At 42.1% G+C, this 23343-nt stretch overlaps 3 protein-coding genes across 9 annotated transcripts; all 3 read right to left on the reverse strand.

Annotated features, from left to right (window-relative positions):
- Window positions 1-3048: 3048 nt before the first annotated feature.
- Window positions 3049-3501, reverse strand: LOC100501437 (uncharacterized). Its single transcript, NM_001196152.1, has one exon. It carries the CDS (start codon window positions 3462-3464, stop codon window positions 3072-3074), a length of 393 nt encoding a protein of 130 aa, NP_001183081.1. The 5' UTR covers window positions 3465-3501; the 3' UTR covers window positions 3049-3071.
- A 1609-nt stretch (window positions 3502-5110) lies between these two features.
- On the reverse strand, window positions 5111-7180 carry LOC100279975 (uncharacterized). 6 transcript variants are annotated; one of them, XM_035966873.1, is made up of 5 exons: window positions 6978-7180; window positions 6348-6849; window positions 5642-6230; window positions 5497-5523; window positions 5111-5423 (listed from the first exon to the last, which is right to left on the reverse strand). In XM_035966873.1, coding segments are annotated over exons 1-3 (621 nt in total). In that variant the 5' UTR covers window positions 6980-7180; the 3' UTR covers window positions 5111-5423; window positions 5497-5523; window positions 5642-6113. The 6 variants fall into 6 exon arrangements, with proteins under 6 accessions (XP_035822766.1, XP_035822765.1, XP_035822768.1 ...); XM_035966872.1 differs by lacking the exon at window positions 5497-5523; XM_035966875.1 differs by lacking the exon at window positions 5497-5523 and having other exon boundaries at window positions 6956-6990.
- A 103-nt stretch (window positions 7181-7283) lies between these two features.
- LOC100272597 (uncharacterized) lies at window positions 7284-12292 on the reverse strand. 2 transcript variants are annotated; one of them, XM_008678526.4, is made up of 8 exons: window positions 11056-12292; window positions 10499-10551; window positions 10110-10195; window positions 8989-9143; window positions 8495-8708; window positions 8161-8392; window positions 7897-8053; window positions 7284-7661 (listed from the first exon to the last, which is right to left on the reverse strand). In XM_008678526.4, exons 1-8 carry the CDS (start codon window positions 11500-11502, stop codon window positions 7473-7475), a joined length of 1533 nt encoding a protein of 510 aa, XP_008676748.1. In that variant the 5' UTR covers window positions 11503-12292; the 3' UTR covers window positions 7284-7472. The 2 variants fall into 2 exon arrangements, with proteins under 2 accessions (XP_008676748.1, NP_001346591.1); NM_001359662.1 differs by having other exon boundaries at window positions 7286-7661; window positions 10110-10189; window positions 11056-11777.
- Window positions 12293-23343: the final 11051 nt, after the last annotated feature.

Genomic DNA, 23343 nt, shown 5'->3' on the forward strand with positions numbered 1-23343 from the left:
CAAGTTCGTGAGTGGTCTAGGCCGTCGTCTCCCAGTCAACTTTGGGTTGCTGGACCGTTGTCTCCTTTTGATGTAATTATTTATTTATTTTGTATAGAACTCCTGTTATATAGTAAAGATGTGACATTCGATCCTGTGCCATGAATCATCATATGTGTGAGACTTGGTCCCAGCACACCTGGTGATTATGTTCGCGCCCGGGTTTTGGATCCCTAAAATCCGGGTGTGACACTAACGCAATATAAATTGCTTACAGTGGTGGTTTCATGCGCTTTCTAAGACTATCTCTTGTGGACAATGTAAAGAAGGGGACGCGAAACTGTAGATGACACTATTTGATAATGTTTATAGAGTGAAGTTTGAAATAAGTGATGAGATATGAGATATAAAATAAGGGATCTACCGGAGATAGCCTAATACCATGAAAACAGATGGACACGGTTTCATGACGATAAAACTAGTTTTACATATTTGATAATAAATGCAGTGTCATGTCATCGAAAATCTTATGCGGCATATTATCATAAAACTCTCATTGAGAATAATGACCTATTAATAGCTGACACATGGTCCTATACATGTGTGTTATTCAGTAGATCGATCCACAATCATGGTAGCATCGTCCCTACGTCCTATAAATGTAGTCATTAACTCAAGGGGTCCAGCCGTCCAGGCTTGCATGATGCAGTGATCTGGGACCATGCACACATTCATCGTCAGTGGAATCTGCACTAGCTCTCACGTGTGATCTGGTACGGTGCATGCACGGTGGGGTGAAGGTCGATAGATCGCCGGCGGCCGTGCAGACCGAATTTTTTGCATTTTGGTCCTTCATCGGAAAAAAATTCACGTTTGGACCATAGAAAATTTTAATGTCATTTTTGGACCCTTTACTCGGCGCCGTAGCCTGTGGCGCCGAGGTAACACAGCTCGGCGCCATAGGCTATGGCGCCGAGGTACGTGCTGCGTTGGCACAAACGGGCGTCGTGGCGCCGACGTGGTACTGAGCTCGGCGCCATAGATCTTGGCGCCGAGCTACATCCTATATAAAAAACTTGTCTAGTTCAGTTGGTAAAATACAAGGCTCTTAAACTTATGGTTGTGGGTTCGAGCTCCACGGTGGGCGTTTTTTTAATATTTTTTGTCTTTGTTACTTATTTATTTTTTTGTTGTCCATATTCTTCGTTTATGTCGCTAATTTGTCCGTTCAGATTTATTTCTCATCCAGTTTTATTTTTGTGATTGATTTGTTTATTCGTCCAGCTTTTTTTATCCGGCGAGCACAGCAGCTGTATATTACCCACTGTGGGGAGCATTTATGGTCATCTAGATGCTTGATAGTAGAGCTAGACAAACAGCCACCCTACAATTAGTGTCTAGGCAGCCAAGATGATGACCACAGATGGTCTAGATGTTTTTCTTCAAAAAAAATGTAGCTGCAAATGTGCAAGCAAGTAAATCCATACTTTTTTTTTAAAGTGATATTTGACGCATGACTCGTAAAGGCACAAATGCATCAAAAAAACTTTCAGTTGCAATGATATGGTACTAAAAGTTGGCACTAGCCACAACCCACAAAGGTGTGATTAGAGCTACCTGCCTATCATAGCCAGTTATCAATTGGGAGCCCAGGCTCAATCCCAAGCAAGCAATATGCATCTGTTCATTCAGACTTCTCGCCATTAGCATAGTAGATGGCAACAGATTGGTACAAAGGAACAAGCCAGCACAAAGGATTTTTTTTCTAATACTGCTGTGGCTCTCCATCGTTTGCTGTATATACATACATAGATGAAAGGTCAAGTGAAGTATTTCTAAACACTGTTCATTCTTCTCAAGTGATGGAATATTTGCTGCCCCCATGGATTTACAAGTGCTGCCCTCACCCCACGATTCGTGAAGGTCACACGATATTCATGTTTTGCCCTCACCCCACGATTCGTGAAGGTCACACGATATTCATGTTTTGCGAATCAGTAACCCTATATTGCAAATGTGAAGGTTACTGATAAGCACATGAGAGAAATTTTGAAGGGCAAGTGAGCATAAGGAAAAAAAAAAGGGCACACGCAAAAAAAATCAAGACGTAGGGCTCGAACCCACGACCATAAGGTTAAGAGCCTTGTATTTTACCAACTAAGCTAGACAAGTTTTCTGTACAGAACAGAGCTCGACGCCAAGATCTATGGCGCCGAGCTCGGTACCACGTCGGCGCCACGACGTTCGTTTGTGCCAACGCAGCACGTACCTCGGCGCCATAGCCTATGGCGCCGAGCTGTGTTACCTCGGCGCCACAGGCTACGGCGCCGAGTAAAGGGTCCAAAACTGACATTAAAATTTTCTATGGTCCAAACGTGAATTTTTTTTTCCAATGAAGGACCAAAATACAAAAAATTCGGCCGTGCAGAGCCGTCTGGGACCACCCTGCTGCGACACTTATTTTCTTTATCCTTTTAGCACGGCATATATTCACTATCAGAATCGGACTCTTTGCCGATTGTACTCATTCCGAACACCACAAAAAAAATAAGAAAAACTTGGAATTGATCTAATCTTTAGTAGCTATTTGGGCACAACCAAAACCCTGATGAGAACTCCAAAGACATACTGTGTGCTGAGTTTTGCACCCTCTTGCTCTAGCCTCCTTTACTTATTATTGCATTTATTAGCTAGGCTTCTGCACGCTGAGCTTTGTCCAGTAGTAGCTTGGTAGTAGGTTGACGAGTCCTCTTGCGGTAGGTGAAAATTCATTACATAAACTTTAATCCACGTCTGCTATACAGATATACAGTGGTTTATATGAGCGTGAAGTTGTAGAAAGAGCCTGTGATATAGTTTACTTATTGACCTAATTTCCTAGGTTAATTATGGACTTGAACCTCAGCGTTCTGCTGTGCATTTCTTTTATCTCTGGTCTAGTCAAGTTAGTTTAACCATCAATCAACCTAGAATGAATTGAATTTGCAAATAGTTTATCATCCTATGCATTGGCTTAACACTATAAATACTCCCCCCTCTCCCCCTTTGGCCATCAGCAAGTGTGCCATATTCCAGCTAGGCAAATGGCTTCTTCAAGGATACTTGCTCAGCAACTCCACCAGTCTCTCGGAGGTGGAGGGGGCGGTGGAGGTGGAGGTGGAGGAGGAGGAGGAGGAGGCGGCGGCGGCGGAGGTGGCGGCGGTGGAGGCGGTGGTGGTGGTGGTACTGGAGGAGGAGGTGGGGGTGGAGGAAACTAGATTGCCTTGTTGCTCATCACTTGTCTCTGTTTCAATCGTTTCAATCATTCTGGGATGGTGGAGGTAGCCGTATCTATGTTCATGTTTATGGCCAAGCCATGCATGTTTATGCATGCATGTGTGTAGTGCAAAGATGAATAAGGACGTCGAGCTAAATCTATGCAACCCTCGACGTGGTGTGATTGTATTTTGTATTTGAATCTTGTGAAGCATGTGTGTGTGTGTCATGTACTCAGTTATATTATGTGGTGCTCTCACATTACATATGATATGTCCTCCTGTGCTTGGGCTGCTGGCCGCTACAGATATTCATCATCCAAATTTTTGCTTGACTTGACTATACATTAGTCTAGATTTTTCTTCCACATATGGCGCAAAAATGTATCATCTCGAGCTATCTCCCTCCGCTACTTTGTTGCAACCTGCAACCATGGGGCACAGGGTGGCTGATTTTGCTGAAATATGTAACTTCTATAAGCACTGAAGATAGAGATTCAAACATTCTGGCCGCATATCTGTCCTCCCGGTTCATAATGTCCCATTCTTCATTCCAATGCCAAAGGCCCAGTTCAAAGCCCACCTCTACTAATTAATATATCATGATAGGTGGAGTTCGCAAGGTACTCAATCACAACACATGCTTAATTTTAATTTAAAAAGGTTTCCAGATTTTTTTCCATATTAATAAAGCTACAATTTAATTAAATAGCCTATGGGGTTTGGAATGGTTTATTGCATGCTTGAAAGTGTACTTTTTTTAGGATTTTCAAGGACAACAAAAACATATGGTGTTAAAGGATAAAGGTCTAAGAAAAAAAAAACATTATTTTGGTATAGACGTGCACACAGCAAAGAATGCGAGATTGAATATGTGTTTTCTTGCATTGGGAAAAGATCGAGAGCTTTTCTATTCTCTTCCAAAAGAAAAAAAGCACAAGAAAGTTATTGTGCGCTACTAGCGAAAGCATTTTCAGAGGTGGACAAATCTAATTTTCATTGGCGGCAAATAGTAGATGCCCACCTCTAGTAACAGTTTCTAGATAACAAAAAAAAAAGAGTTTCTACCAGTTCCTTTTTACCTTTGACCTTCTTTCTGATGCTTCCTCAGCAGCATTAGTTGATCCCATTTCTTTTTTATACCTTCCAGATGCTCCTGCTACTGATGTTTCCGCCTCACACTTAGGGTATATTTGGTTGTAATGATAAAACGAATGGGATAGAATGATCTCTTAAATAAGGTTGTTTAGTTTAGAGTCAGGGGTTAGGATAGGATTATTGCAGTGTTGATCCTAGCTGTCCCTCAAAATTAGAGGAACGAGATAGGACGTCTCTTTTCTACCTGTCCCAAGCTATCCCGCAACCAAACGCATCCAGTGTCGTCGTTGATAGTAGCCTCACCTTCTTCAATTGTGTCTACCTCTGGTTTGGTGCCCAAAATCTAGTAAATAAATGGAGAAGTTGATTGGGTGCATTCTTCTTCTTTTTTTATCAGCAATGTGGCGGCACATCATGCAAAAGTGCTTGAGCTAATGAATTATAAATTAAAAGGAGGTTGGACCCTAAGTGAATATTATTTTGGGACGTAGCGAGTAGATGCTTATTCCAAAGCAGAATGTGTCAAAACCGCCAGGAATCTCTTTATAAGCTTGCCTCGTGAAGAACCAAAAAAAAAAGGGTTTTTTAAGGTGGTGCCCTCGATTTTGGTGGTGTGCTCAGTTTTACCCTTAGTGGTGTTTTTTGCTCAGTTTTGCCCTTCCAGTGCTATAGAACAGAAGGGCAAAACTGAGCAAAAAACACCACTGAGGGTAAAACTGAGCACACCACCAAAATCGAGGGCACCATCTTAAAAAAACCCAAAAAAAAATGCTGCTATATGTACAAGTTGGCGGCGCCCTTGGGAGAGACGCAGCGCGTGTGAATATTACTGAGAGATGATGAGATGACAGACAACTCCGCCTCGATCGGTTCTATTCTGCAGCGCCGCTGAGGAAAGAAATACGAAAAAAAAATAACCCCCGTACATGAGCGGGTAAAAAATAAAATGGCGGCAGGACATGTCTGACATCTCGACTGTTTCAGACATGCTCTCATGCTTCAGATCTTCCCGTGTGGATCGAACGATCTGTATCGACAGCATCTTCCCCCCCCTCCTTTTGGGCTTTTCGCTGTGCGTCATAAAATTAAAATCTGGAGATACAGAGGCCGAGCATGAGGGCAAGACCACAGTGAAATAGTGAACGGGGAGGACGAGCTAGATTACTGCAGATTTTTTTGCAGATTTTTTTTCCTGGAACACAGTAGAGAGCTACGTATCATTATATTAAGAAGCAAGAGATTACGGCAGGTTGACAGACAGGTATACTGAATGTATATAGAGAAGAGAGCTTGTCGAATCCGGCCGGAACCTGAGAGAACGTGAAGCAGGTGTCACGGGGCCACGACGCATGTGGCCCTCCTTCCTACTCGTCCTTGCTCGGCCGTGGAAGGCTCCAGGGCTGCTGCGTCATCGTCAGCGCCGCCTGAGATCCTGCAACTTTGCACTCCTGATGAACCAAGAAGGTAAGCTATCTGTATGTATCCAAACCGAAACAGATAGCCAGGCCAAACAGAAACACTCCTGATGAACGTGTGCTGGTTGCGTTCCCAAGAGGAAAAAAATAGGATTATTCCAACATACCTATTTAATCTGGTTCAAAAAAGAAAGGCAATTTCACCTGAACTCGACAGATAGTAGTCCGAAAAACAGAGGACCAACAACAGCTGCATACTAGTAGCTAGCTAGCTTGTTTCCCAGCAATGAAAATTAAGGTGCTAGCTAGCTAGCTAGATCATTGTTAATGAAAATTAACATGCAAAATGATTTCACAGATACACACGTCAGTAAACATAAGCTGATAAGCAGAGCAGGTGCATGACGTACTCCCTGAACAATTGCATCCATCGCAGGAGCGAGAGAAACAGGAACGGCACAAGACATGGTCTTACCATAGGTGCCTGTACACATAACAGAAATGCCAAAAAAAAAACATGAGCTGATCCATACATACACGTACTATAGTAGAGATTAGAGAACAAAACCCACTACTGCTACTAGCAGTTGTGAGCAGGTACCTCTTGCAAAGAACGAGTGTCACCACAGGCGGCCTTGCCGTTGCCGTTGCCGCGACGCCTCGCCCAGTCGACGTAGCTGATGAGGGGGAAGAGGTCGAGGTAGAAGCCGATCTCGCCCTGCATCTCGCGGAGCTCGTCCGCGTGCCGCGCCCCCATCAGGCAGCGGAACGCGTACCCGCGCCGCTGGCAGGACCGCACCAGCAGGTAGGCGCGCCGGAGCGTCTCCTCCAGCGCCTCCACGGGGCCGCGCGTCTCCGCGTGCCGCAGCAGCCGCATGTCGTCGTTGTCGTCCTGCTCGCGCAGCCGCCGGAGCAGGCTGCCGATCATCTCCACGCGCCGGGCCAGCTGCCGGCACACGGCGCGGTTCCGCCGCGCCGTCTGCGCCGCCTCCGCGATCATCGTGATGAGGCTGAACGCGTCCACGCCCACCAGCTGCGCCACCGTCGCCACCTGCCCGACCAGAGCCATTATCGTCCTTCGTTTCTTCTTGCTTGCTTTGGACCTGTGGTAGTGAGGAACGAGACAGGTGTGGTGAATGACAGAATGAGCGCCCTTAAAAAGGATACCAAGGTCTGGGAGTGGCAGAGAAAGTCCAAGACACTGATGACCTGTACTGGTGTGGAAGCTCACATGGTTGAACAAACCCGTGGAGGAGGGGCTGTTTCCAGGAAGCTTCAAGCTTGTACACAGTACCAATGATTTGAGAAAAAAAAATTGGAGACTGAACTGTCAAACTTTGAAAGATTCAACTCATCATTTGTCTGGTTCCTCACCAGTCATCACTCATCAGTCATCAGTCTTTGCCGCACATTCTACGTGAATGCCAGCCTGATATTTGTCGTCCACCACCAGCAGGGAGGTGAACCACATGCCCATGGAGTCAGTCACTTCATCTCCAGCTTAGACCAAATTAACAACACCATGGAGCAATTTGCATTCCAGCCAACCACAATTTATTAGCCACAGCGCTCAAGTAAGGTGCATGCCAAATATTTCACTGACTAATCTCCCTGATGTTTACACAATCATGCATGAGAAGGGGGAAAATAGTTGAGTAGAGCTCATTAATTAGTTCACACTTGCATCATTCACAGCTATCCCTTTGTGGGTCTTGCAAAGCTACAACTATCCCTTTGATGCTGCCATGCCAAGCATGGTGACAACTTCTGACATCACAGGCCGATGCTTGGCACGATGGTCAACGCATAACTGCGCCACCCTCACGCATTCCATAATCTGAGCCCGTTCATGCTCGTCCACGCGCAACAATGGATCAACAAGCTTGTGCAGCGTCTTTGGGTTGTATTTGTGTGCCTGAAACAAAAAGAAATAGCGAGAATTCCATATTGTTAGCATTAGTGACTTTGGAGATTATAAGAAAACCACTCATCAATGACATAATGAAAGAGACATATTTAATAATTGAAGGAAACGGACGGACGGACAAAGGAGGTTATACTATACGGCCCTGCGCACGGAAACAATACTACATGCAGGCAAATATACAGGGTCCATGGCTGCAACTTACTGCGGCAAGGCAAATACTTACATAAGCAGGGTATGGTAGCTCTCGAGTGCCCTCTGCCTTCATATAAGAATGGATCGACCTTCCACTTATTATCTCAAAAAGTACTATGCCAAATCCATATATGTCTGCCTTCTCCGAGATTTTTCCAGTAACAATATATTCAGGATCTGCATAGCCACTAATGATGCAGAGGATTATTATGCCAATGCGCATGCTAAACACTTGAAAACAAAAAATAAGATGGTTAATTATATAACTTGATTTTTGTATCAAACAAGCTCTTACTATGTGCCCAAAACAGGAACCTCTGCAGTCGATTTTGGAGCCAACATTAATGCCAGACCAAAATCAGTAATCTTGGCATTCATTTCATGGTCCAGCAGGATGTTGCTTGGTTTTATGTCCCTGTGGACAATGCACATCTGAGAATGCCCATGCAGAAAAGCAAGACCATCTGCTATGCCTTTGATTATTTGAAGACGCTTGGACCAATTTAGCAACCCCCTTTTTGTTTCATCTACAAAAACCATCAATGCGTTTGTAGCAGAAATATGTGGGTAGTACTTGCTGAACAATGATCAGAAAAGAGGAAAGAGGCATTAAGTCAACAAAAACTTGCCAGCAATGACAGATGCCAAGCATTTATTTGACATATATTCATAGACAAGTATGCTTTCTTCTCCTTGAACACAGTACCCAAGTAGACCAATTATGTTCTTGTGTCGAAGATTTGGAATGGCATCAATCTCAGTTCTGAACTCATGTGGACCTTGATATGATGAACATGCATCAAATCTTTTAATGGCAACGTTAAGACCATTAATAAGATTGCCCTAACAAAAGTAAGCATCAGTGTCAAAGAACATATCTAAATATGTACGAGGGAGTTCAAAAATTTCCAGGTGTCAAATAATACAAATTAGTGATGAAAGTGAATGTTAGCCCATGGAGCAAATCCTTTGGTTTAACCCTTAAACACCAAACAAGGTACTACGCTTGAGTAGCCTATCCCAAGTCTCCAATGCATTAGAGGTATTTTTTTAGTTCATGTGTTATACTTAAGCAGTTCAGGAACTTATATCATACTATAGGTTGCCTAATGGAAAAACTTACCTTGTAGACATAACCAAATCCACCCTTACCAACCAAATTTTTCTCTGAAAAGTTGTCTGTCGCCGCCAAAATATGAGAAAAGGTAAAACATGATAACTCTGCTCCTTTTGTACCACCAATGAGATTTACTAATCCTCCCATCCTCATGACTTGGCCTAATTCAAAGGAAATCCAACTTTGTCATAGTATAGTATATACATGTCTCATAAAGTTAACAAAAAAGTATGTGTGTGACATCTAGCATCCACATAGTCGGAGATCTGCTATAGTATGAACGAACAAGGGCAATGACTCAAAGCTTCTATGTCTTGTAAATCAAATGGGCATATTTAATGGATCCATACTGAATAATCAAAGAACTCACAATGTCAAGGCATTTTTATTGGGCGAACCCACTGTCAGAGGTTCCCACATGAGTGACGTCTGGGGAAGGGATAAATCGAGGCAAAGCATTTAATTAAATTCATTTTTTCTTTTAAAAAATAACAGGGCAAGAATTAAGAAAAGTCAGTGATTTGTACATGCCCTTGAGGATAATTCATGCAATGATTATCTAAAGAATATTATTCTATATTATAACCTTCTATCGAAAAGGATAGCATATATATATAAATATATTATGATATGTATTTCTCATATAGCGAAAGGGCCTCTAGCCTAGCGGTTAAGGACTTCCGAGTAGCACCTCCAAGTCCTAGGTTCGATTCCTATCGGGAGCGAATTTTCAGTCTTGGTTAAAAAAATCTCCTCGCTGTGCCCCATCCACTCTCGGGTTTCGATGTCCTGTGCGCCACTCTCCGGTTGGGCCGTTGCAGAGTGGACAGTTGACGTCGGCCCGTTAGTGATGGGGGGCCAGGGTTCGGGGATTTTCTCGGCCGGGACCATTGTTTCGGTCTCTTCTTATATAGAATACCGGGAGGGCGGTCTTTCCCTCCCCGGCCGAGTTTTTTTTGTATTTCTCATATATTGATGTGAATTGTATTCCTAAATTACATAGACTTCATAGTTGAAAAAATTACCCTGGTAACTCCCAATTGGTGACAGCATAAGCATAATACTGCAAATTTGGTAGCTACGTACTTAACAATATTGCATAACTGTCAAGTAAGTGCATAACATACCTTCCATTTGATCTATGTCAGGTTTTAGGGTAGGATGACTTCCGAGATTTTCGAATTTAGTTGCCTTGATGGCCTCTGATCTGATCCTGACATAGAAGGGCATAAAATAAACAGTATAGAATATATATATGAATAATGGAAACTCAAGAGTTTAGCTGTTAAATAGCCATTTCAATTTGTGTTTGTGGATACAGTGATGAGGTCACAATTTTATTTATTAAAGTGGCAAAAAATAACTAAACAAGTATCACAAGGTGACCGTTTTGTTAGAAGAGTTTGCAATATCACTACTAAATATATGCCAGAAAACCAAAAGATGTTTGCAATGTCAGACTGCAGAAGTGAAGGTAGGCCATAACTTTGACATGCAGAGAAAAAGGATACCGTACCCATCTTCATGTTCCACATGATGTGCTGCTGCATGTAACTCATCCATGTTTTCCTTGATGACAAAAAGAAAATATGGCAGATAAGAACCCTTTGTGCATAACATATATCTTACAAAACGTTAATATTCCAGAAAAAACTTCCATCAACATTTTGAATCTTAATTTTAGTATGAAGCAGGGTAAATGGAAATGAGGATTTACGCACATGTTTCTATTGAAATAATATGTAGCTATTGTACAATGTTGCTCATATAAGTTCCTTTGAGTTAGATTTTTTTATACATCTTCTACAGACTCCAATGGTGGCATACTGGCATGACCTTGAGCCTTGGGTTGTGTATCCTAATTTCAGTAGGCTTGTATCTAACAAATACAATGAGCTAGAAACAAGAAAATAAAAACACAGAAAATCTAAAAATGTGAAGTTTGCAATTAGAAACAGATTTGAGCATGCCATTGGCTATAAAAAAAAAACTGATCTTTTTTTCTTCAGGGGAGGACCTATTCTTTCAGAAACACAGCAATGTCTTACAAAATTGACACGGCGAAATACATACTGTTGTGCACAGAGGACAAGCTCTACTCAGAAGCCGCTCCCAAGTACGGGTGTTGTCGACAAAGCTGACAAGGGGGAAAAGTTGGAGGTAGAAGGTAATCTCATTCTGCACCTCTCGAAGCCGATCAGCCTGCTTCCCTCCCATACAGCAGTTGTATAGGTAGCTGCTGTTGCGACAGGATGTGATGAGGACATACGCATGCCGAAGCGTCTCCTCCAGATGCTCCACTGGGTTCCTCGTCTCCATGTGCTGCATCAGCTGTGTCCTTTCAAGCTGATGTAGAAGGTCCCCAATCATCCTTGCACGGCGTGCCAGTAGCTGGCAGGTCTCCCGGTTCCTCTTCACCGTCTTTGCAGCCTCCACGATCATGGAGATGAGCCCATAGGCATCGACCCCGGCTAACTGTGCGATGCTTGCCACCTGACCTATGCCGTTCCAGAGTGCCATGCTCTTTGGGAATGGTTTCCTCGCAGGTTTACCTTAGAGGTCAGAAGAAGATCGGGCTTGTTGAAATGAAGCCAAAGAACCTGGGAGCTAAACTCAAAAGATAGTTGAGCTATCGACTTTGGCCGCGAACTGAAAGCGACCAGCTCAGAAAACACGGTATTCCACCAGTGACCCAGTCATCACACACTGAAAGTTCCACAGATGTGGTTTCACATTGTTATAAAACATTTTATACATGTGATCTAATCCATCCATATGTCGTAGTGACAGTTATTTCCCAAGGGACACACCCCTTGGGAACTCTTGTATATATACTTCACTACTCTGCAATAAAGGATTGTCCCAGCGATTTGTCTTTGTCTCTGTTAATCTTCATTTGCCACTGAGCGTTGTGATAGAGTTTAACACGTTATCAGCACTGCTCGTGAGAAACAGAGAGAAGTTGAAGTTGCTGAGAGAAGGAATCGCTCACAGAAGTTAAGAAACAGAAATGTGCAGAAGGATTATGTGGTACGCATTATCACTATTTTGTTTAATCTTTCTTGTTTCTGATGGTTGCTTCGCCATTCACGGCCATGGCTCATCGGGGCCACCGGCCATGTTCCAAGCCGGATCAGGGCCACGGGCCACCAGGGGTTCTGCGGGGGCTTCGCACGCGTCCTGCCCATGGTACTGCGCCCCGTCGGGGCTGCGCACACGCGCTGGCCTAGCCGCGCCGGACCGGTCGTCGGGGCAGCGCATTGACAGGGCCACTGCGCCTGCACGTCGAGGGGGCCGCCATGCCGAGGGGCCATACGCCCGCGCTGATGCCGGGAGGACACAGCGGGCTCGCCGCGCCTGGCAACCGGACCACCGCCGGGGGGCCGTGCTCGCGCGCGCAGGAGGGCCGCGAGCCCGCGCGCCGCCGTCAGGGGACCGCGCTAGCGCGTCAACAGGGGCCGCGCCCTGTGCCACCGTGGCCGGACCGTCCGCGCCAGGTAGCCGGGGCTGGGGGCCGCCGAGCCGCCGAGGCCGGACCCTCCGCGCCCTGTGCCACCGTGGCCGGACCGTCCGCGCCAGGTAGCCGGGGCTGGGGGCCGCCGAGCCGCCGAGGCCGGACCCTCCGCGCCGTGGCAGTAGCCGATCCGCCCGAGTCGGGCTGATCCCGCGCCTGCGCGCCACCAGGGAGCCCAAGCCCCCCAGCCGCCGCCCCTCATCGCACCAGGGAGCCGCGCGCCCTCCAGGAAGCCGCGCCGGTTCGCGCGAGCCTGCGCAGGGGGACCGCCGAGCTGCGCCCGCCCCTTGTGGGGTGGCCATGCCGGGCGGATCCGGCCACCAGGGGGCGCCGCCGCGCCATTTGGGCCGGGATGGCCTGAGCCGGGTGCGCGACCGCGCTGCACCGGGGCTCCACCGGCCACGCCTCGTGTCCACGCCGTGGGACGCCGGGGCTACACCCACAGCCGCGCCCGCGCCGCCAGAGAGCTACGCCCTGGCCGCCAGCGTCACCGGGACGCCATGCCGCCGCGGGCGTGCGCCGGCCTACGCCGAGGGACCGAGTGGCCTCGCGTCGGTGCTGCCCGTACGACCGCCAGGGGAGGCCGGGGACCGGGGTCGCGCCCACCGCCGCCAGGTGCTGACCGCCGCCGTTTGGGAAGGTAGTGGCCGGTTAGGGTTTCCTAACCCTAACTGCCGCTCCTAATGAGGCCGCCGTCCAGGCCCATACGCCCCCTCCCTTTTTTTTTGCACCCATGTTGTGCGACCAGGCCAAAATGGGCCGCCTCTGGCAGGCTGCCTGGGCCGTTTTTCCAGGATCCAGAATAGTCTACTTTACTATTTTAAATTTTGAATTTCAGTACAAGATTGTTTTATATGTAATTTCAGATTCTAACTCGTATAAGTGCGTCTAAATTCGATATTTAGACTGCAAACTATTACATATATTGTACATACCTGACTGTTTATTATGAATATAATAGACTTTTGTTAGTGAATTATATTTTTATTTACATTTATAATTCACATAGTTTCGACTTGCTTTGTTTTTGCATTCTTTTATGTTTGCATGGAAAACATAGCACATAATTAAGTTGAAACTAATGGTCCTCATGCAAAATGATATTGCATTTTTGGGAAAAGCATAGGGTGATGGAGTCCTAAGCACTGGCTGCGCTAAATTCTTTAACGAGTTCAGTAGCCCAGAGACCGTGCTTTAGGCCGCATTTGAAATGCCTATCACTATGAGGTCTACATCTTTCGAGATGATTACCTATACGTGCTACCCAAAAAGATCACGGACCACGCAGGCGTCGCGGGCTATAGAGCCAGGCTGGACGCTGCAGTCATGGTGACTGCTAAAAGAATTCTTTTAATTAAGTTCTACTTAATTAAACGATGAATTCTTGCAAAATATGACACATATCTTGAACTTGGGATATTTCAACACATGATGGAGATCTAGGCTTTGGCTGCAATAAGTTCTTGGAATTTATTTGCCCTGAGACCAAGCTTTTAGATAGCAAAATATTATTTGCCCATCAGTAAGAGGTCTACATCATATGGTCATGATGAATACCTATGTGTTCTCTCAAGTAGATATGTTGGAGATGTAATGTTGGTTATTCACCTTTATGGTGATTTCCATTTTATTTTTGAAATTTTGGTCAAGCACAGGGTAGTGGAGTCCTAAGCATTGGCTGCGGTATGTTCTTTGAATATATCAGCCCAGAGACCATGCTTTCAGGCAGCAAAAGTTTTGCCCACTACTGGGAGATCTACTCCATTGTTTCATTACATGGAGATTATCTACGTTGTGTCCACCAATTTTTCAAAAATCCTTTGGTACACTTTATGTGATACCTAGAATTCTCCAACATATAAAAGATATGATATATTTTGCGGCATATTACAACATCAGAAAATGGTTAAGCCATTTGAAGGATAATAATTTAATAGAGTTTGATGAACTCGCCTAATGGGCTTAATTATCCTTAATGTTCATTGGATATGTTCATTTCATTTTTGCATGACATGGGAATTCACCTCTTCATTTGGAGGAAATGTGATGCCCTCATTCTCTTATGGTTCTTTAAAAAGAACTAATGTGCTTTTGTGGCTTGATGTGCAAGCCCAAAATGAATAGCAAAGAAAATCATAAGACATGTGGACTTATGAGTATGTGTCTACATTATGTTGTAGACTAACACTTTGTATTCATATATTTTGCTAGAAAGCAAATATACAAGCACATTAAAAATGAAAGGGCAATGAGTATGACAAACTCTTTTGTCATTACACTATACATGATATAGTGTTGTATGCCAGGCATCTAATCTTGTATATGAAATCCCAATAGATGCATACTACTCATGAAAGCTAAGATATGGAGTGTACTTCAATCTTCCATCTAACATGATGACAGTGGTTAGTTGTGTAAATCATGATTTGGACTAATCATGTAACAACACTTCTTTTTCCTAAGAGAAGACCACTTTGTTAGATGATTTGCTTTTGAGTACTATTGAAATGATGCATGAGATTTGGTATAATCTCATAATTGAAGTTGTGATAGGTTCAACTCATGCGATGTGAGTTGAACACACTCATGTGATTTGAGTGTAAAAACTCATATGAATTTGAGTTAAACAAACTCATCGATTGGAGTTGATCACTCATGTGATTTGAGTTGAACAAACTCATCGATATGAAGGGTTAGTATCACAAAAACTAAAGGAAGTAGAGGCATCAAATGAATTATTATGTTTGGACTCATCAAACTTGATTTTAATTCTAGTCCAAATATCATGCGCATCGGGAATGGATTCGTCATAGTTTGATATGAAGGCACGATAATCTTCTTTGCTAAGAGAATTGTTTAAGATGTCAAAAGCTAGGTAGTTTAAGCGATAACATCTTTGATCCTCCTCGGAATTAATTTCTCCATTAAAACTAGAGGGAAAAATACTCTTGTCAATAATTTGTTCTAATTGAGGATGTATGGTTCTAAAGGCATTTATCACATTAGTAGACCATGAATCATAATTAGAACAATCATCACATAATATCTCAAGAGTTACCTCCTTTTGAGTTGCGTTCGTTGGAGGAGTCTTCTTGTTCTTTTGGGATCTTCTACGAGCCATCACTTCGAGTTGTTAGACTCAAGATGAAGTGCCTAGCTCCGATACCAATTGAAAGTCGCCTAGAGGGGGGGGTGAATAGGCGGAACCTGAAAATTAAAACTTTATCTCCCAACTAGATCCCTTGATTAGTGGTTAGAACAAGATATACAAATATCGGAGAATAGAAACTAAGTTCTTGCTTGAAAGGAGTATTGCTAAATAATGCGGGAGAGATAAATCAATACAACTAATAAGTTATAGAATAACAAAGCAAGAACCCTTAGATGAGAAGAGCACTAGAACAAGTTCTTTCTTGCAACGTGTTGCTTCACTAAATGGAAATTTAACTTGAAGCAATACCAAATGAAATTAGCAAATAATGGTACAAGAAAACTTAGAGCAAGGGAAAGCAAACAAATCACAAGCAATAAACACAATGGACACGGGTGATTTGTTTTACCGAGGTTCGGCCCTCGAAGGCCTAGTCCCCGTTGAGGAGTCCACTTAAGGACGGGTCTTTTTCAACCCTTTCCCTCTCTCCCCCGATCACACAAGGATCGGTGAGCTCTTCTTCTTCTCAAGGATCACTCTCGATCCCACAAGGACCACCACAATCTTTGGTGTCTCTTGCTAGCTTTTACAAGCCTCCAAAACTTTGGAGGAAGTTCAATGGGAGTCAAAACTCCACGCGCAAATGAACACAAAGATGAAGCACACACTATCTCTCGATGAATCTCACAAGGCACTAGTGCTGAACTCAAATGAGTAGCTCTCTTTTGCTTGCTCTCTCTTTTGTGGCACTTGTGTTGGTTGTAGTGGTCTAAATCTTGTGTATAGGATGGATCAATGAATATATGTGGTTGGGAGGGCTTGAGTATGTCAACTAGATGACTTGGAATGTTGCTTGGGCTCCCACACCTTGAAGTGGCCGGTTGGGGTGGAATTTATAGCCCTCAACCACCCATATAGCCGTTGGGGCGCATCTGCCAGAAATTGCACTGGCGGACGGTCCGCGGCTAGGGCCCGGACGGTCCGCGACCCTCCAACGGTCGATTCTGACATCTTCAACGGATACTTCTGACAGATCAACGGTTAGATCAACGGCTATCTGCCTTGGTGACACCACGCGGACGGTCCGCCCTTGGTCCCGGACGGTCCGCGCCAGCTATATAATTCCTTTTGATCAACTTGTCACCTTCGGGCTGAACCAGGTCTTCACCTGCGGACTGTCCGCGAATTATAGCCGGACGGTCCGCGCGTTGTAGCTGGACGGTCCGTGGTTTAGTCGGACTGTCCCTGATTTGTAGTTCCTGGTCGAAGTCAACTCGGTGTCGCGGACTGTCCGCCGCAAGGGCCCGGACGGTCCGCGCATAGTCTGTTTTTCCAAAAAACTTCTCCTGTCCGGAATAATCTACGGTATTCCGGACAGTCGATTTAGTATAGTTGTAGATGAACCTTTGGCACCTGTAGAGCATATAATCTAGAACAAACTAGTTAGTCCAATTATTTGTGTTGGGCAATTCAACCACCAAAATCATTTAGGAAAAGGTTTGAGCCTATTTCCCTTTCAATCTCCCCCTTTTTGGTGATTGATGCCAACACAAACCAAAGCAAATATATAAGTGTAGAATTGAACTAGTTTGCATAAGGTAAGTGCAAAGGTTACTTGGAATTAGACCAAATTACCTTTAATGTTTTAGACCATGCTTGCACCAATTGTTTTGATTTTGCAAACTCTTTTGGAAATTCTTTTCAAAGTGTTTTGCAAAACAGTCAAAGAATAAATGAATAAGATTTTGAGAAGCATTTTCAAGATTTGAAATTTTCTCCCCTGTTTCAAATGCATTTCCTTTGACTAAACAAAACTCCCCCTTAATGAAATTCTCCTCTTAGTGTTCAAGAGGGTTTTAAGATATTGATTTTGAAAATACTATTTTCACCCCCTTTTGAACACAATAAGATACCAATTTGAAATTTACCAATTGAAAATTATTAGTTTTCTAAAACTAGGTGGTGGGTGGTGCGGTCCTTTTGCTTTGGGCTAATACTTTCTCCCCCTTTGGCATGAATCGCCAAAAACGGATACTTTGAGTGAAATATAAGCCCTTGAATAACTACTTTCTCTCCTTTGGCAAATAAAACATGAGTGAAGATTATACCAAATACGGAGAGACGGCGGGATACCGGCAAAGAGTGGATAATACCAATGCAGTTGAGTGGAAGCGATGTCTTTGCCGAATACTCTATTTCCCTTTCAATCTAAGACTTAATACATGAGATGCTCATGAAAACATATTAGTCTTAGCCTTGGCACACAATGAAGATAAGAAATATGCAAATGTACCAAAGGAAAGAGACATGATTAAAAAGGATATGTCAATTAAGCTTAAACAATTCTATACAATATAGATTGCTCCCCCTAAATATGTGCATAGAGAGGAAAACAAATTTTTGGTCTAAAATGCCAAGTGCACATAATTAGGTTAATGAGACCATGTCTATATCATAAAGAGTGTAAAGTGCATTGTGTCATAGTATAAGTGTGATGTTCATGACATTTTATGCACTTATGAAAGCATGTTATAAATATCTCAAGCATTTACCCTTAAGGATTTCAAGGAGACTTAAGGACCATCCACCTTTTGGAACAAAAGGCAGCTTATCCTCGTTACAAGGTTAAGCTTTAAGCTCCTTGACAATAAAATTACTTCACCCAGTTTAAACAAAGATGTAAAAAATGAATGTTTGAGAAGTTAAACTAGGTATGAAGCAGGGTTAATTCATGGACATGCTTTCTCTTCCTTTTATACAAGATATGCAAAGAAGTGTATACAAAAGGAAGATTTAGGTACAAGTTTAAATGAAAGGAGATAGTTTTACCTTTTTGTACCTTTACATAGAGACGCTCTCTTCATTGTGCTTTGTCCTTAGTCTTAGATGCTTAAGACCTATACTCAAGACAATGTATGAAAATATTTTGCACACGAGAGAGTTCTACAACTAGTGATCCTTTTCTAAGTCATGTTATTATATACCAAGTAGATCACAAATTGCATAAATACATCATGAATTCTCCTTTTAACTTAGTGCATATCAAGATGATGTTGATTGAAATTACCAATTGAAATCAAATTGTAATTGCATGAAGCACTAAGAAGCATGAGTGATAATTGAAGTTATTCAATGATCATACAATAGATGCGATCAAAAGAACAACATAGGCATTAGATTTTCAAACAAGCTCATAAATAGGAGAATCCGATAAATATGCTATTTTAACATTGAGAGCTACAATCCTTGATAAAGGTGACATTATTTTACCAAGATGGATTGAAATGTAGTAGCATGCCTTATGAGAAACTTGTTTTCATACATGAGACAATATGAGATTTCTAAGTTAATGTGCTAGTCTCAAAATAATCAAGATATAGAAATAGGCTCCCCCTAGAGATATGCACCAAGAATGAAGGAAATGGGTGGATGCACTCACTTTTAAAGGCAAATAGGGAGAAGCACTATATATCTCGATCAAGGCTTAAAAGATTTGCAATAAACAATTTTTGCCTAGTATTCTCATAATGAAAAGTTTTTGAATGCTTACAACCACACCATTGGATGTTTTGAAGATCTCATATCCAAGTAGGTGTTGTTGCTCTTGATGTCTTCCTTTTTCATTTGAGTGTCCTCCCTTTATAGTTGACTCTTTTTCCTTCCAAACTTATTGAAAATACTCAAGAGAGATGTTAATAGCACAAGGGAGTAAAAGATGAATGATGATTTCTTTAGAGAGAAAGTAAATGCGGTTCATCATCCATAGATCACACTGACATGAAGTAAAATCCTTGACATTAGTGCACATTTAAACATTTGATTAAGCATAGGAATTTACTTCTTCATATTGAATTTATTAATCATTACTTAAAAGCAAGTCAATATGAGAACATATATAGCAAAGGTATGAAATAGATTCTAATGGATAAGTGCATTAATGAGAATGAGATTGAATGCACATCTTAGCCAATTTTAAAGAATCTATTTCTTCACAAAGATATAATTAGAGTGAATAATCATTGATGGGAACTAAATTAAAGAGATGAGTTCCCATACCTTTGCTTTGACCTTTCTTCCTTTTGGGTGAAGAGTACCCTTTGAGGCTTGTGGCTTTAACCTTGCACTTACTCTCTTGTAGATTTTCATAAGTGAGCTCAAGAGAAATGTTAATGGCAACACAAGCACTAGTTTCCCTTTGAGTAATCATTTTGATAAGGAATGGAAAATAGATTACTAAAGCATGGAAACTTTATAATATGAACTAGGTTATTCCATGATGCATGCTTAGTTTTTGCTTACAAAACAAGCATAGATAATTCTTTTAAGATTATGGGAATAAATCTAATTCATAACATGGAGAGCGATAAATGTGAAAGAATCATATCCAATTAAGCAATAAGAGATACAACATGAATTATTGGATAGAATTTCCTAGACATGACGAGATACGCATTTCCATAGAGAAACTTATTCTCTACAAGTGAGACTACTTAAATTACTTAGATAAAAATATTAGTCTCACTTTTCTAGCTATAGAGAGAATTTTTCCTTTTATAAGTGTCCTAAGTATTTGAATTTCTTACATGACACCTTATTCTTTTAAGAACATGAAATATCTCTCTATATCTAGAACATGGCAATAATAGAATAGTTAATGTAAAGACATGCCATGTGAACTTGCAACAATTTAAAGACATGTAGATTGTCATAATATAGAATTTGATAAATACACAATCTACCATATGAGAGGAATTTCTTCAAAGAATGATGACATAATTTTAAAACATCCTTAAATGCTTTCTATTTCTATGTGACTACACAAGACACATGACAAATTAAGATAATTGCACTTAAGAATATAAATGTTACCACCCCTTGACTTTCCTCCATGTTGTAGGCCTTGATATTCCGCACATGATGATTCTTTATTTCCTACAACATTAATATCTTCCCGAGATGATATGAGTTTTGAATACAATAAACTGAAGTAACCTTGGGTCAATCTTGAATATGTAGATCATTTGTAGATTAATAGCTTGAGTTGATGAGAATTGAATTAACTCCCTCAAGCACCCCAAGAGTTCATATCATCTCCTTCTCCTACAAATCTTGTCAAGCTTATTTTGGTACCCATCGTTTGATGGGTCCGTTAGGGTTAGTAAACAAAGATCTAGGAACCCAAGTGTCCTTTGTGCTAGCGCTTGGTAAACTCGTTACCTTTCTAGCACAAGTTGCAATCTTGGGTTGCCTAGTTATATATGAATTAAATGACAAGTTAGAAGTGGGATTTTTACCAATGGGACAATCTTTGCATTGATGTCCCTTCTTTCGGCATGTGTAGCACAGGCGTTTTCCAAATTTTGAAGATTTCTTCTTTCCTTGTTTGTTGCCTGCTACATGGTTAGTAAAAATTTTCTTTTCTAACCCTATGCTTTTTTGTTTTAAATGGGGACAAGATCTAAGAAAGTGTCCCTTCTTGGAGCATGTAAAACAAAGTCTATCATCCTTGTTAATAATCAAGCCATCAATATAGGGACATGACCTAATCAAGTGCCCCTCTTCAAAGCATTCACTACACCTCTTAATGTGAAGTGTGGCTTGATCATTACCTTGGATGTTACCTTTTGTGAAGGCGTGGTTGAGGCTTTTGGAGGAGGTGTTGAATTTCATCTTTTGTTTCTTCCTCTTGGTAATCCTCAAATCCTTGACATTTTCTTCAAGGGATGTAGTGCATGCCACGGTTGTCCCCGTCTCAAGCTTCTTCACCATGTGATCACGGTTATCTTGAGAAGGTTGAGCGATGCATTTCCCTTTAAGTTGTGTCAAGCTCATCTTTAGCCTCTCATTTTCTTCTTTGAGCTTTTGATATGTATCATCATTTGTTCCTGCAAATTTTAGCTCAAAGGAAGATTTGCTTGTTGACAAACAACAAGCATTAGCACATGGTAATATAGTATCAATTTGAATACATGTGCACGAATGAGATTGTTGGGATTTTAAGTTCTCTATTACAATCTCATGAGCAATGTTTAATATGATATGATTATCCATAAGATTTTCATGAGAGCATAGAAGCATATCATATTTATCTTGAAAAGCTAGATTTTCAACTTTTAGCTTTTCTACTTGGTCCTTGAGCAAGGTATTCCTATTTACTAATTGAGCGATACAATGTGAAGCGTTATCTTGCTCAATTGAAATAGTTTCATACCTTTGGACCAAATCATCATGAGAGCACTTTAGCTCCTCATGTTCTTTAGTCAACTCGTCAAAGTGTTGCATCTTTATGGAGAGAATATCTTCTAGCCTTTGACGAGCTTCGCTTTGCTCTCTCGCTCTTTCTAGAAGTTTGAGCATGACCGCCTTATCTTCTTGGCTTAGGCGAGCGTAGAGATGCACAAAGCTTCTTTCTTCCTCCTCATCCTCATTGGTGCTTCCGCTATCATTTTCATTAGCCACACAACACATGTGGGAATCGAAATGGGAAGACAAACCTTTTGGAGAGGTGGGTTCATCGTTTGGTCTCCATCGTTCATTTTCTCCTTCTTCCTTGCAAGGGTTAGTATCACAAAAACTAAAGGAAGTAGAGGCATCAAATGAATTATTATGTTTGGACTCATCAAACTTGATTTTAATTCTAGTCCAAATATCATGCGCATCGGGAATGGATTCGTCATAGTTTGATATGAAGGCACGATAATCTTCTTTGCTAAGAGAATTGTTTAAGATGTCAAAAGCTAGGTAGTTTAAGCGATAACATCTTTGATCCTCCTCGGAATTAATTTCTCCATTAAAACTAGAGGGAAAAATACTCTTGTCAATAATTTGTTCTAATTGAGGATGTATGGTTCTAAAGGCATTTATCACATTAGTAGACCATGAATCATAATTAGAACAATCATCACATAATATCTCAAGAGTTACCTCCTTTTGAGTTGCGTTCGTTGGAGGAGTCTTCTTGTTCTTTTGGGATCTTCTACGAGCCATCACTTCGAGTTGTTAGACTCAAGATGAAGTGCCTAGCTCCGATACCAATTGAAAGTCGCCTAGAGGGGGGGTGAATAGGCGGAACCTGAAAATTAAAACTTTATCTCCCAACTAGATCCCTTGATTAGTGGTTAGAACAAGATATACAAATATCGGAGAATAGAAACTAAGTTCTTGCTTGAAAGGAGTATTGCTAAATAATGCGGGAGAGATAAATCAATACAACTAATAAGTTATAGAATAACAAAGCAAGAACCCTTAGATGAGAAGAGCACTAGAACAAGTTCTTTCTTGCAACGTGTTGCTTCACTAAATGGAAATTTAACTTGAAGCAATACCAAATGAAATTAGCAAATAATGGTACAAGAAAACTTAGAGCAAGGGAAAGCAAACAAATCACAAGCAATAAACACAATGGACACGGGTGATTTGTTTTACCGAGGTTTGGCCCTCGAAGGCCTAGTCCCCGTTGAGGAGTCCACTTAAGGACGGGTCTTTTTCAACCCTTTCCCTCTCTCCCCCGATCACACAAGGATCGGTGAGCTCTTCTTCTTCTCAAGGATCACTCTCGATCCCACAAGGACCACCACAATCTTTGGTGTCTCTTGCTAGCTTTTACAAGCCTCCAAAACTTTGGAGGAAGTTCAATGGGAGTCAAAACTCCACGCGCAAATGAACACAAAGATGAAGCACACACTATCTCTCGATG

Source organism: Zea mays, chromosome 4 (assembly GCF_902167145.1).
Source record: "Zea mays cultivar B73 chromosome 4, Zm-B73-REFERENCE-NAM-5.0, whole genome shotgun sequence".
NCBI classification, from domain to species: domain Eukaryota; kingdom Viridiplantae; phylum Streptophyta; class Magnoliopsida; order Poales; family Poaceae; genus Zea; species Zea mays.